The 15006-nt window shown below is 35.3% G+C and overlaps 1 protein-coding gene across 1 annotated transcript; it reads left to right on the top strand.

Annotated features, from left to right (window-relative positions):
- Positions 1-359: 359 nt before the first annotated feature.
- Positions 360-13007, top strand: LOC132116153 (myotubularin-related protein 6-like). Its single transcript, XM_059524779.1, has 14 exons — positions 360-580; positions 2651-2770; positions 5762-5924; positions 6161-6318; positions 7275-7403; positions 7790-7924; positions 8013-8145; positions 8236-8345; positions 8581-8706; positions 8787-8836; positions 8918-9118; positions 10153-10287; positions 10378-10504; positions 12341-13007. The coding sequence occupies exons 1-14, from the start codon at positions 557-559 to the stop codon at positions 12659-12661; spliced, it is 1932 nt and encodes a 643-aa protein (XP_059380762.1). The 5' UTR covers positions 360-556; the 3' UTR covers positions 12662-13007.
- Positions 13008-15006: the final 1999 nt, after the last annotated feature.

Raw genomic sequence — 15006 nt, forward strand, 5'->3', positions numbered from 1 at the left:
TCCTTTTAACATGTCAAGTCTGCCATTCTAACCCAATCAGCCTGACATAATGATCTCCAGCCTTGTGCTCGTCAACATTCTATATGCAGTATATGCAAATTGCTATTATAAAAACTTAAGCAGCAACTTTTCCAATTTCCAATATTTATGTAATTCTCAAAACTTTTGGCCATGACTGTATATGGTTAATAGATTATGAAACAAGTTATGTTAAATGCTTTACCAAATGTGTTTTATTCCGTGAACTATATAATAAAATTAAAGGGTCTTTGGTTATGCCAAAAAGCCAAAAAACAAAACAAAAAAAGTCCAAACGCGCCATAAAACTAAATTTCCCAGAATGCATCTGTCTGTTTTTCACACAGACACGCCCCAAGTAGGAAGTGCTGAGTAGAGCAGCAGAAACTGACTGTTAGCTGCTAGTAGAAGAGATGTTTTGAACGTGGCTTCAAACGGAGGCGGATTCATTCTTTACTTATTCATCCGATGTGTGAACGCATCTGTTTAGGATATTGTCATCCATTCCTCGTGCTGACCACGCTAAAACAGCAACACCATGGAGCACATCCGGACACCAAAGGTAGAATTTACTAAATAGTAGAATTCTGGCAGAATCAGTCATGACTTCAAAGTCAGAAACACTTTTTAAATGCAACTGAATTTAATGCATTTAACCTATGACATGGTGTATCTATATACATTGGACGTGCAGCTCTCATCAGTGTTTATGTTCGTCTGTATCGTCTGTCCTTGTATAAATGAACCGAATGCTCTTGAATCTAGTCCCGGTGATACGTGTGTGGATGTTCTGCCTTTGTGGCCATTGTGACAGATTTCAAAATCTGTGCAGAACTGGTCTGTCCTGAAAGCTTTGGGCCTTAGAGGCTGATTCTGCATTTTTATGTTGTCTGAAGTTATTAGAACGGTGATGTAATGAATAAGGCAACCAAAACGGCATTTGTATGTATACTGTAAATGGTCTTATTTGTTGTGACATCATGAAGCACTCCATTATTACAGTAACAGAAATGTACTAAACTTTATCTTTTTCTATATTCACCATCTTAGTGTCAGGGTTTTCAGCCAGGGGTCCAGGGCCAATAAAGGCACTCAAGTGGGTCTATTATATATATATATATATATATATTAAAAATAAAATATAAAATGCAAATATTGTATAAATATAATATTGTGTTCCTGTAGCTCAATTGGTAGAGCACTGCGCTATCAAGCAAGGTTGGGGGTTCGATTCCCCGGGAACACATGATATGATATGTAAAAATTGATAGCCTGAATGCACTGTAAGTCGCTTTGGATAAAAGCATCTGCTAAATGCATAAATTAATTAAATTAATAAATAATGCGAAACACACACACATAAATATATATAGTGTTTAAAGTATCGCTCGCTTATACGTAGACTTTATCTTACTTATATAGCATTACTTATATATAGGGATGGGACGATAACCGGTTTTATTGATAATCGTGATAAAATGTGCTGAAGGTTAGTAATATCGTTTAAAAATGAATTATCATTAAAACCGTGTTTGATTATCGTGGTTTTAATAACTTACTATTAAATCATGTCCAGCCAGCAACAGTCTGACGCAAGCGCAGCGCACAATGTTTTTTTTGTTTTTTTTCGAGAAGGAATGGCGAAAGTCAGTGACTTTTCTATGCTTTTCTATGCTTCTACACTTTTCATTGTAAGGAAGGAAATGCCACAGAATTTAATCTTTCTTTAAATTAAGTGCATAGAGTTGCTTGTTTTATTAGTTGTTTGGTGATTATTAAATATAAAACTTGCTGAAATGTTTTCAGTGTGAGCATCAACTATTTTTGAACACTTTCATCTCGTTTCAACAAAACCGTGATAATATTGATAATCGTGATAATTTTAGTCACTATAATCGTGATATTAAATTTTCATACCGTCCCATCCCTACTTATATAGTTACCTGAACTCCTGTATAATCTACTGTACAAAGTTTACACACTGTTGCTTTTATCAGTTTCCTTTTAAAAATCGCACTCACTGTTTGTTTTGTGACGTTTGATGGTTTTATTGCGTTCAACGGAATTTGTTGCCTAACTGCGGGCCAGATGCTGGGATACAGAGGCAGATCTAATTTATATATACAGTAGTTTTAAATAATATGAATTAATGTTTACTGTTTTGGTGTCGTGTTTTTTTGTTTGCTTTCACTTAATTCACCATCTAATTTTGTTTTCAACTTTAGTGTATGTTTAAATATGTGGTAGAATATGATTTGTGATATGACGTCGCCCAATATGATATGCACTATCAATTAATTTGATGATAATTTATGTAATACAAAGCCATTAAACTGTAGTAGTCTATTGTGGCTTGTCCACTTGAAAATGGCTCAGTACATGTATGCGACACCATGTTTAAATGAATTCATCAGGTTTTCCGTTAAAATCTATGCAGAAAATAGTGAAAACGGTAGTAGATTTTGCTTGGTCTTGCCAGTGAAAGTACATTTCTTTTGGATTATTCCTAAATTGCTCATAGTTAGGTCTATATATTTCATGTTTACAAAGTGGAAGATATATTCGGCTTGACTTGAAGTCCTCACAGTATTACAGTTTATGTAAAAAATGTAACGTGTGCTTTTCTCCACAGGTAGAACAAGTGAAGCTACTAGATCGCTTTAGCAACAAGTCTGTGACAGGAACCCTTCATCTGACGGCCACACATCTGATCTTTGTGGAGAGTAATTCAACCAGCGCCCAGGAGATATGGGTATGAAAAGGCCCGCTTAACCACCTCTAAATGATCTGTTATGACGTGATAAAGAATTCCTGTGTGACCGACAGGGTGGCTTGGATATACAGTACCACCCTTTTTGTTGACAGGATTATAGTGAATTAGATCATGGGAATGAGGTTACTAGTTCCTCATGTTGGCAGAAGGCATTGTTGCTGTGGAAACCTGTCGGCTGAGTTTGCCGTCGAGGCCAAGTGAATACGAGAGTGTAGGGGAGGCCAGGAGAGGACATGAATACCAATGACCCACATAGCTCAAGACGTGATCTGCCACAGTTAGAGTCCACTGATCGCTCCGTCTCTGTGTGTGTGAGCGTATGGCAGATGGTTAACTTTATCTTACCGTCTTCTCCGTGCAAGAAGTGGATCGGAAGTCGAGATGTTGACTGACACTGACCAATAACGTTTATCATTATAATATACTCTTGAGAGGTTTTAATGATATTACGCTATTCGCTTTCTAATTGATTGAACTTATTATTTTTGACTTACGGGTGATAAAACTTGTTAAACATTCCCATAGACTTACTTTGAAGACTTGGGCCAGTAAGTAATTGTAATTCATTTTAAATCTAATAAAAAAATATATATATTTATACATTTCCGGTTAAAATTTTGGGATTAGTACAATTTTGTTTTAAAGAAAGTAATATATTATTTCTTATTTATATATATATATATATATATATATATATCCTATTTTCCGGACTATAAGTCGCACTTTTTTTCATAGTTTGGCTGGTCCTGCGACTTATAGTCAGATGCGACTTATTTATCAAAGTTAATTTGACATGAACCAAGAGAAATGAACCAAGAGTTCACATTACCATCTACAGCCGCGAGAGGGCGCTCTATGCTGCTCTGTGCTGCTCTGTGCTGCTCAGTGCTCCTGTAGTCTACAGTACACAGAAAACATAGAGCGCCCTCTCGCGGCTGTAGACGGTAATGTGAACTCTTGGTTCTTAGTTCTAAATAAATGCGACTTATGTTTTTTTCCTCATCATGACGTATTTTTGGACTGATACGACTTATACTAAGGTGCGACTTATAGTCCGAAAAATACGTGTGTGTGTGTGTATATATATATATATATATATATATATATATATATAGATATATATATATACGTATTTTTTACGTATACGTATATTTTAGCAAAGACACTTGCTCATTTAATTTATAAAAAGTTAAGACATTTAACACATTTGATTGGTTACAAAATATTTCTATTTTGTTTCTTGAGCTCCAAATCAGAATATGAGAATGATTTCTGAATGATCATGTGACACCCAAAGACTGGAATAACAGTGCTGAAAATCCAGCTTTGCCATCACAGGAAAAAATAACACTTGAAATATATTAAAATAGAAAACACTTATTCAGAATTGTGAAAGTATTTCTTTCTTTCTTTTTTTTCTTTTTTTCAGAAAATCTAAAAAAAATTGTGGTTATTTACATATAACATGTTAATATGTATTATATATATATTATATATAGGCATCCTTGATCTTGTTTTAGTTTACAAGAGATCTGGCCTCAAGAGCACATTTTTGTGATTTTGTTCCAGCACTTTATAAAAACTAGCTAGCTGGTTGGAGTAGCAGATGTTCACATGACAGTCTGGAACCCAACTGAATTAAATTCTGCACTCTCACATGTAGCTTCTTCACTCACAAAAAGTCTCTCTCTGTCTGCCTGCAGCACTGCCTTCTGTTCCCTATGCATTATGCATTACATGCAAACTTCAGTGGTCAATGACAACAGCACACTTAGTCACGAAGATCCAAATGGAAATGCAGATATATGCGCGTTTTTTTGACCTTCCAAAAGTGCTGTGTAGTTACTTGAATATGGTAATCATGTATGTGCATATTAGATTCTCCTTGTCATGTTCTTGCACATTAGATTCCTCTGTAAAGATAGAGGAACACAAGAAGAGGAAGGGAAAAAAATTTGAGATTTCAACACATCTTTAAAAAACACTGATGCTTATGACCAGTAATTGTGGCAGGAAACACAGTAGACCAGTATTTAGAAAAATAATACTTCATCACAACAATAAATATGTTCCCCTAACATTTGACGACCACAGAATGACTTTGATTTCATTTCAAACAGTGTACATATGTATGGTTTTGTCATTTGAAACCTTACAAGCTATTTTTGTTTGTTTGTTTAGTTTTTTACATTAGGAAGGCACAATATATCAGTTACCAGCCGATATTAGAGTTTTATTTATAAGTATTGATCGATGTTAGAAATTTAATTATGCAAACTTACTTCCATATTTTTACATTTGAATTTTCTTTCCCATCCCCTAATGCTCGATTTTACACGGTTACATGTAATAAATATCCTTTTAATTTAGATTGTACATTATATTTTACAGTATTATCTATTTGTATATTATATTATTTTAGATTGTGTTTATATTTAATTGGGCAAAATAGTGTAGTATATTAATATTGTATGCAATTTATCAGTTACTGGCCATATCATGGTTTATTTGCTGTTTATTGAAAAGTTTATTGGCTGTAATGATATACTTAAATTTTATATATATAGGAATCAGTCAGATATTTAATTGTTCATGCTCATTTTCATATTTTTATATTAAGATTGCCTTTGCCATCATTTAACGCAAACTGAAAATCTAATAATTCAACACTTTTTCATTATTTAAAAATATAAAATTTAGTTTCAGTTATTTAATTTTAATTTATTTAGACAAAATAGTATGGAATTTAAATATTGTATGCAATTAATTGGTTATAGGTCTTAAAATGAAAAAATAAATAAAAATAATAATTGGCCTTTTTTATTATCAGTACACCCCATTTTACAATTTTCTTTCAAATAAATGGCACTTCATTATTTTTAGTTTTTTTTTAAATGTGACTTAACTGTCCAAATGCATTTCAGTTGAATTCTGTAAATGAGTTTTGTATTTATGTGTCTGTGTGTTCAGATCCTTCATCACCACATCGCCTCCGTGGAGAAGCTGTCCCTCACAACCAGTGGCTGCCCGCTCCTCATTCAGTGCCGAAATTTCCGTCTTGTCCATTTTGTGATTCCGCGAGAACGGGACTGCCATGATATCTACAGCTCTCTGCTCAGGCTACTGAGACCAGGTGGGTAAAGTGCCATGTCAAGAAAAAATAGACTGCAGAAGTTTCCTGAAAGTCACAGGGGAGACCCTTAGGTCATGGCCACCCTCTGTTCTGTGACTGAACAAGGGATATTGTGGTCATGCATTGTTGGCTGGAGGTCAGGGACATGAGAGCATCAGTAGCAGCTCCAGATGGTCGCCTGAATACTTTGACTTTCATTTTCACCTTTTGTAAAGTTTATTAATTCTGTACACCAGTGTCCTACGACGAGCTGTACGCGTTCTCCTACAACCCAAAGCAGAATGACCAACAGAGAGAGGAGGGCTGGCAACTCATAGACCTCGCAGCTGAGTTTGAACGGATGGGTGTGCCATGTGACCAGTGGCAACTGACAGATGTTAACAGGGAGTACAAGGTATGATGGGAGGCAAACGTGTGGAGTATGTTCAACATCAGCAGCAATTCTGAATCTAATTCAGGATATGTGTAACCTAAAATCAGGTCTCATGAGGCTGTCAGGCAACCTAAAATAGAGTGTAATGTCCCTCAAGACTAGTACTAGAAAATAATGTGGTTGGAATAAAACTAGGTTTCAGTTAGAAAAGCAAATGCCTGGCCAGGTATGTACTGTATGTGCTAGTGTTGTTTTATTTGTGAACCAATCTGATATACTTTGGTTGTGATTGACTCTGTTTGTTAACAAACTGTTAGTTGAGTGAGTGATTCTGTTGTTCATTCATAATACAAAAAGACTTAAGTCACTTGTCATCGCCTATTTGTATAACAATATAACCTGCTGAAAAGGTCACTGAATAAATAATTTTAGATGCTGAGATTAATCAAATATGTTAAGCTTTACTGTAGGTAAATTTATAACCATTGCAGAAGATTATAATATAGAATTACAATATTTATTATTACTATATGTATTATTTTAGATGTAATATTTTAAATTTTACAATAAAAATAATAATAATACTATATACTATAAATAATATCCATTAAAATATTTTCAATTTCATATTTTAGATTCTTCAAAGTAGTAACCCTTTCACGAGATCTAAAATAAAAACAAAAAACATAAAATAGATTAAAAAGCTTTAAAATAAATTGAGAAAAATTCACTGTCATTTTGAAATGTTATTTTTTTTTTTAAATACATTCGATATAAATTAATTAATACTATTTTACTATTTTGTTTGTCTGTGTGTGTAGCTCATGAGAAACATAAATTCAGTGGTGTGTTTCCATGATTTTTACTAGTACTGCATGTTTTTATACTGCTGTAATGTGTTGTTTTTTTTTCTTTACGGAAGTTATTGTTTTCTTTAGTGTATTGTTAATGTGTCTGACTTTAAATTGTGTGCTTAGGTGTGTAAGACATATCCAAGAGACTTATACGTACCCATTACGGCCAGTAAACCCATCATAGTCGGAAGCTCCAAGTTCAGAAGCAAAGGCCGATTTCCTGTTCTTACATACTTCTACCAAGAGAAGAAGGTAAGAATGGATTAATCCATCTTTATTAATAAGAATAGAAAACCAGTCATTTAAATGAAGTATGTATCTTTCTGCTTTCTTTATCTTTAGATTTAATTAAAACTATTTTATGTGCAGATGTCTGTTGACACAGTAATGTGCGTTAGTTGCTTCTTCTGTGTGGTATTAGACAAACGGAGCAGAATTTTAAACAGGTATTGGCTTGTTAACACACAGAGACTGATAATGTTAAACACTAGTTTTACTGGCAAGTCAGGGCTGTTTGCCAGTGGCATCCTCTCAATATCTGCATTGGTCTTGTTAAGTCTACCATTACTAATTTCCTCTGCTTTTCTAATGTATGTCAGGGTGGTGAACATTTATACTTGTTTGTGTCGTGTCTCCAGGCGGCGGTGTGTCGGTGCAGTCAGCCTCTTTCTGGCTTCAGTGCTCGCTGTTTAGAAGACGAACACATGCTTCAGGCCATCAGCAAGGCCAATCATAACAGCCGATATATATATGTGATGGACACGCGGCCTAAGGTAGAACATCGTGAAGTTTTTTTTTGTGTTCTTCAAGCCAGTTGGGAGATCATAACAGGTTTCTTAAGCACTTTTTGTGTTTTGGTAGTTGAACGCACTGGCAAACCGTGCGGCAGGGAAAGGCTATGAGAATGAAGACAACTACTCTAATATCCGCTTCCAGTTTGTGGGCATCGAGAATATTCATGTGATGAGAGGAAGTTTGCAGAAGCTTCTGGAAGGTCTGAGACTGCTGACGTATGGGAATTTGGTTCATTCTCATTTCATTTTGTGGCTTGTCAGCATCTCTGTTTTTTTTGTGTCTCTAAAAGTGGTGGGAACGCGCTCACTTTCCATGACTGATTACCTGGTTGGACTGGAAAACAGTGGATGGTTGCGTCATATCAAAGCCATCATGGATGCTGCTATATTCCTTGCTAAAGTAAAACTGTAGTCTTCTTGCATGCAGTATTATGCCACTGATTATTTAATATTCAGGGGTATTTTAGTATTAGTATAATTTTTTTATTTAATAATATTTTATATAACGGTAGCATTGAAATACGGTCTTTTTTTCCGGTTTCCGATTTAGTAATTTTGCAATGTGCTCTTATCATTTTTACTGATTTTATCAGTATGTCAAGTAACAATTCTCATAAATGTTTTTGTAATACCAGGCTGTGACTGTGGAGGGCGCCAGTGTGCTTGTGCACTGCTCTGATGGATGGGATCGGACAGCTCAGGTCTGCGCTCTAGGCTCTCTGCTGATGGATCCGTACTATCGCACCATTAAAGGATTCATGGTAAGAGCTTTTTATCTGTTCAAGCTGACATTGTTGTTTGTCTTTTTCCACCATCTAATATATCTTCCTATTGTACTCAGGTACTTATTGAAAAAGACTGGATCTCTTTTGGACACAAGTTTGCTGACAGGTTAGCATGATTCACTGTTTGGTTTCCTAACTTTAGATGTTTGAAGAGTCTGGAATAACCTTGACATCCGTTTCCCCGCAGGTGTGATCAGTTGAACATCGACCCAAAAGAGGTGTCACCCATCTTCACGCAGTTCCTGGAGTGTGTATGGCAGCTGACTGAACAGTTTCCTCAGGCTTTCGAGTTCAGCGAGTGGTTCCTCATTCAGATCCATGAGCATGTCCATTCCTGCCAGTTTGGCAACTTCCTGGGCAACAGCCAACGGCAGAGAGAAGACCTTCAGTGAGTAAAACTAACATGCATTTGCTTAGTTCCCATCATCTCCAGTGTTTCCCCTGCCATTATATCACCCCCCCAGAGGGTCAAGTTAATTTAATTTTCATTTCTATATAGTGCCAGATCACAACAGAAGTCATTTAAAGGGTTAGTTCACCTAAAAATTATGTAATTAATAACTCAACCTCATGCCGTTCCAAACCCGTAAGACCTCCGTTCATCTTCAGAACACAGTTTAAGATATTTTAGATTTAGTCCGAGAGCTTTCCGTCCCTTCATTGAAAGTGTATGTACGGTATACTGTCCATGTCCAGAAAGGTAATAAAAACACCTTCAAAGTAGTCCATTTGACATCAGAGGGTCCGTTAGAATATTTTGAAGCATCGAAAATACATTTTGGTCCAAAATTGACGACTTTATTCACAACAGATCCGGAAGAGAAGACAATGCTGAATAAAGTCGTAATTTTTGTTATTTTTGGACCAAAATGTATTTTTAAAATGTAATTAAAAGATACATTAAATTAATGTATTATGCCTTCATTTGAGAATCAAAAAAAAAACAGAATTTCTGAGGGGGAAAAAAACTATTTTGAAAGGCAATTTTAAGAATAAATTTGACTAAGTTGTTTTTATGCATTCGAATGATTAGACATGCTAAAACAGAGAATTTGGTAACAATTTTATACATTTTATGATTGTTATTAACTAGACAAGCTTTTTGATTAATACTTTTTTATTTTAACAATTACAAAGAAGTCCAGAAAAATGAAAACAGAAAAAAGCGGAATTTAGAAAAATTAAAACACTAAAAATGGCATTTGGAAAAAACATAAAACTGAATTTGGGAATAAATAAAATTGATTTCATAGGGTCCTACACAGGTGAGCACACTCCCACCAGAGGAGAGAGAATGCGTGTCAAAAAATATGTTGTGTCAAATATGCCCCCCCCCCCCCCCTCCACCACCACCAAAAAAAGCTGTAAACCTAGGGGAAACACTGATCTCAAACCCCTTATTTCTTCTGTATATCATTACAGGTTGAAGGAGAGGACATATTCATTATGGGCTCACCTTCTAAATGAAAAGCAGAACTATTTGAACCCTGTATACAGCCCAAGCTTTGCAGAATCACACCCGGTCTTGGAACCATCCACCCAAGCCTACCACTTCAAGTACAGATGACTAACCTATTCTGTTTATAAATGACTCCTCCTTTATTTAGACTCTACAATGGTTTAATCAGTAAACGGTTTGTGTTGCAGGTTCTGGAGAAACATGTACCATCAGTATGACCGTTCCATGCACCCTCGGCAGTCCATTCTCAAACACGTCCTCACCTTGAAAGACAGCAACCAAGAGCTTGAGGGCACAGTGCAAGCCCTGAAGACTGTGAGTTCACCTCCGGAATTTGGTTCTCGGATAAAAATTAAGTCTTGAACACTCATTTCTCATGAAAAAGAATTAGTCATGTATTTGTGTGCTGCAATACCACTGAGTTTCCCCTGAGGGATCAGAAGATGTTAGTCTGAACAAAATGAGGCTGGAAAGGACTGAAGTAAAGTTCAGTAAAATAAAGTAAAAATTACATTGAATGGACCCGCTCACATCCCTCACAACCTCAATATTGTTCAAACAAATTAAATGTGTTCTACAGTCTGACGAAGTGAGAATATTCCAAATAGAATTTAATAGAAACAATGCCTTCCTGACCACTGCAATCATAATAATCACTAATCATGATAATAATAATACTAATAGTGCTAATTATCAAGGTGTTGTGTTACTGTTTATTTTAAGGAATTTGTGTGTGTGTATGTGTGTATATATATATATATATATATAAATATATAAAAAACAGTGCCTTGCGAAAGTATTCATACACCTTCATTTTTTTCACGTTTTGTTATGTTGCTGCCTTATGTTAAACCGCTTTAAATGGCTTTTTTACTCATATCAATCTACACCATACAACTTAATGGTGTATAAAGCAAAACTTAAATGATTCCATTGCATTAGTATTCATACCCTTATCTGGGACAGTTGAAAATTTAGCTCAGGAGCATTCATACTGCTTGTAGATGTTATTACACTTTGAGTGAAGTTAACCTGTGGCAAATTCAATAGAATGGGTATGATTTGGAAAGGCACACACTTAATAAAAGGTCTAACAGCTGATAATGCATAACAAAGCAAAAACCAAGCCCTGAGGTCAAAAGAACTGCTTGTAGAGCTCAGAAACAGGTTTGTGTCAAAACAAACAATCTGGGCAAGAATTCAGAAAAAAATTTCCTTCATTGAAGGAAATTCTCTCTTCCAAGAGCTGGCCTCCTGGCCAAACTGAGCAATTGATGGAGAAGATTTTTGGTTAGGGACCCTCAGGCTCATGACCTGCAGAGTACCATCCCAAAAGTAAAGTGTGCTGGCAGCAGCCTTATGCTGTGGGGCTGATTTTCAGCAGCAGGGACTGAGGGACTCGTCAGAGTAGAAGAAAAGCATTGAGAGAGCCTTAATGAATAGCTAGTCCAACTCAACTGCCCCCGTCCCACCTGGCAGAGTTTGAAAGTGAAGAGATGAGGAGAAGAATGACAGATAATTGCTAAATGCTGAAGAGCAAAGCTTGTCACATCAAACAAAAAGACTTGAGGCTGTAAAGATGCTTCAGCTAAATATTTAGTTAAGGGTATGAATACTTATGCAATGTAGTTATTTCATTTTGTAATTTTATAATAATAAATGTATGAAGTTGTGACAATTCTGCTTTTGCTTTGTCAGTATGGTGTATGAAGTGTAGATTGATGTGGAAAAAAGTAATTTGAAGCAGTTTAGCAAGACAGCAATGTAACAATGTGAAAAATAAATGGGGTATGAATACATTAGCAAAGCACTGTATGTGTGTATACTACCAATAATAAGTTTACAGTTTTTGTTTTGTCTGGCAATTTAAAAACTCACAGACCAATGTAACAATAATTATAATAATGATAATTTATTTTATTATTATGAGTTATTAAAGCGGCAACAATTATTATTAATAAAATAGTAACTAATGACATATACAACATATAATACAAATTATATTCTATTTAATCATATTTTGTTATCAGGTCTATAAAGTATTCTTGCTTCTTTCATTGCTCTAACCTCATTGCTCCCTCTGATAACCTCCATTTGTTTCATTAATCTGAAATGACACATGCTTTCCTGTGTCTTTGTGTGTTTCCACAGAAGCTCCAGAAGTTTGGTGTGAGTACATCTCCACTAAAACCCCAGACACCTCCAAGAGAGCGCAGTCTCGCTCCCCGACCGCAGTCCCTTATCCTGGGAGCTCCTCTTCTCAGTCGGAAGGAAGTGCAGCAGGAGGAAGATGAGGAAGTGTTCGGAGAGGAGGCCAGGGAAGATGCTCCAGCCAGCACTGGCGGAGAATGGACTGTAGAGGGAAGCAGTGCCACGGAAAACGGTTACGGAGAGGTGATGGGATCGTTCGGCTCCAAGAATGAGCCCGGTGTGGTCACCTTGGAGTTCGGAGTGGCCAGAATGAGCTGCTAAGGACACTTCAGAACATGATTTTGGAAAATTAAGGAATCTGGGAGGACTGGAAAGAAATTGTATATTCTGATGTGAGAAAAATTCAGTATGTTTGCGTGTGTGTGTGTGTGTGTGTGTGTGTGAGCACGCCTATGTGCGCAGTTGTTTACTCTACGTGATGGCACTGTACTCATGTACGATAGACAAAGAAATAATTGGGGGGAATTCAGAGATGGATCCCTTAATGTAAATTCATTGTTATATCTGTCAATTCAAATGTTATTTCTGTCATCAACTACATTTAAAACTACATTTTTTTAAGAATGTCAATAGCACTAAAAAGAAAAGATTAAACAGAGCTGATGGACTTGTGACTCAAATCCTCCCTTTTTTTTTTTTTTTTTTAGGTGTTCGGATTTAAAACTTAATTTATTCGATGTCACTTGCTGTTGGTGGAAAGATTAATGCTGTCCAGAATGAAGGATGACTGTAGAGATGCCCTAGACACAAGTGTCCTATGTGCAGTCTGGTCAATTAGGGGGGTTAAGTTAGGAACCCAAAAGGTTAATGTTATGTCATAGAGCGGGTCAAAGTTCATATTTATTCACAGATGATTATAAGAGCTAACAATAAATCATTACTGCTACTAATCTAAATGAATAATCTAAAGCAATCTGTCATTGCCACATACAAAATAAGCAATTGCCTATATACATGTCCAGTCTTTTATGCTCACCAAGGCTGCATTTATTTGATAGAATACAGTAAAAGATACAGTAAAAGCAGTAATAATTTGTAATATCATTAAAATTGTAATAAATATTTTCTATGTTAATATTTTAAAATGGAAATTATTCCTGTGATCTAAAACTATATTTTTAGTAGCCATTACTCCGGTCTTAAGAGTCACATGATCCTTCAGAAAATGATTATAAATTCTAATATGCTGACAAAGGATATTTCTATTTCACATAAATGCTGTTATTTTGTTATATCTTCTAATCAAAGAATAGTTTACTCCAATTACATTTTCAAATATATTCAAATTGAAACTGATTTTTAAATCCTACAGTATTTCACATGATTTATTTTTTACTGTATTTTTATCAAATAAACAATTACAAATCTGAATTATTCCAAACTTTTGAGTTTTGAGCAAGTGTATATTAATAAAATATATATCAGAAATATAGCGTAAATTCTTGTGGCCAAAATGTATATCAAATTAATATTTGGGAATATTTGGGAACCTAAACCTAATTTGGCATGGTTATTTGTCATTCCTATTAACTATTTTTAACACTATAATTTGGACATACTAATTCTAATATAATATTTAGAACCGATAGCATGTGAATTTGGCATAAAGTGCTAAAGTTAAGCTGATTATAAAAGTGTCATATTTTTCATATGTAGTTCAGTAAGGGCCAATTGCTTCTTTCAGCTTCCTGTGTCCGACTCTTACCACATTTCCAGTCGTAAGTACTCATCCGTCATCCATCTTGTATTTTTAAACACGTCTTAAAAGTGATTATTAGGTCCAAACCCTTGGGACTGTATTACTGACTGGAAGAGGATCACTGGGCGAAATGGGAATTAGTACTAATCCCTGGAAACGTGGCCCTAGACAACAGTCTGCTGCATGTCTGTAAAGACATAAACACAAGAGCTAGCATGAATGTGAAATGTGTACACTCAATATTTTTGTCTGTAATCTAAACAGGCGTGACTCATTGAACTTGATTTGATTCAAGCACATTTTTTAAAAATCGATGCAACAAGAAACAATGGTGACGACAGAATTCTAAATGTGTTCTTCAAATAAGCACCTATCCAAATTACCCAAGGAATTATGAAGCCCTTCATTTTTCTCAGTCAGTGTTTATGGCGGTTATGGACCTGTCTGTGATTCTTTGTTATATAATTATGGAACAACTGAGATGTCTCCAGTAAACAAACTTTGTCACTTTCTTTCATTTTCCATTTTCATGTTCATCGGTGAGGTAAAACCTTTCTATATGCGTCTATTTTTTCCTAATATTCTGGTAATTATTGTAAGCTTTATTGTAAATCTCACCCGCTACCAGAGGTCTATGGAAGCATATGGGTAGCAATATTCAATTTGGAATGTAATATGCAAAATGACGATGCAATATGTAAAATGGCAATGCATTTCTGTATTTACATTTACATTTTCCAATACATTTGTGCCACGTTTGGTGCAAAATGAAAATGAAAATTAAATTTCCGTTTCATACACTAGTTTTAATATGTAAAATGAATACTAATTTTAACGCTTTATCCCCCGGTTTCACAGACAAGGCTTAAGCCTAGTCCTAGACTAAAATGCAAGTCTGAGTTGTTTC

This window comes from Carassius carassius, chromosome 35, assembly GCF_963082965.1.
Source record: "Carassius carassius chromosome 35, fCarCar2.1, whole genome shotgun sequence".
NCBI classification, from domain to species: Eukaryota; Metazoa; Chordata; class Actinopteri; order Cypriniformes; family Cyprinidae; genus Carassius; species Carassius carassius.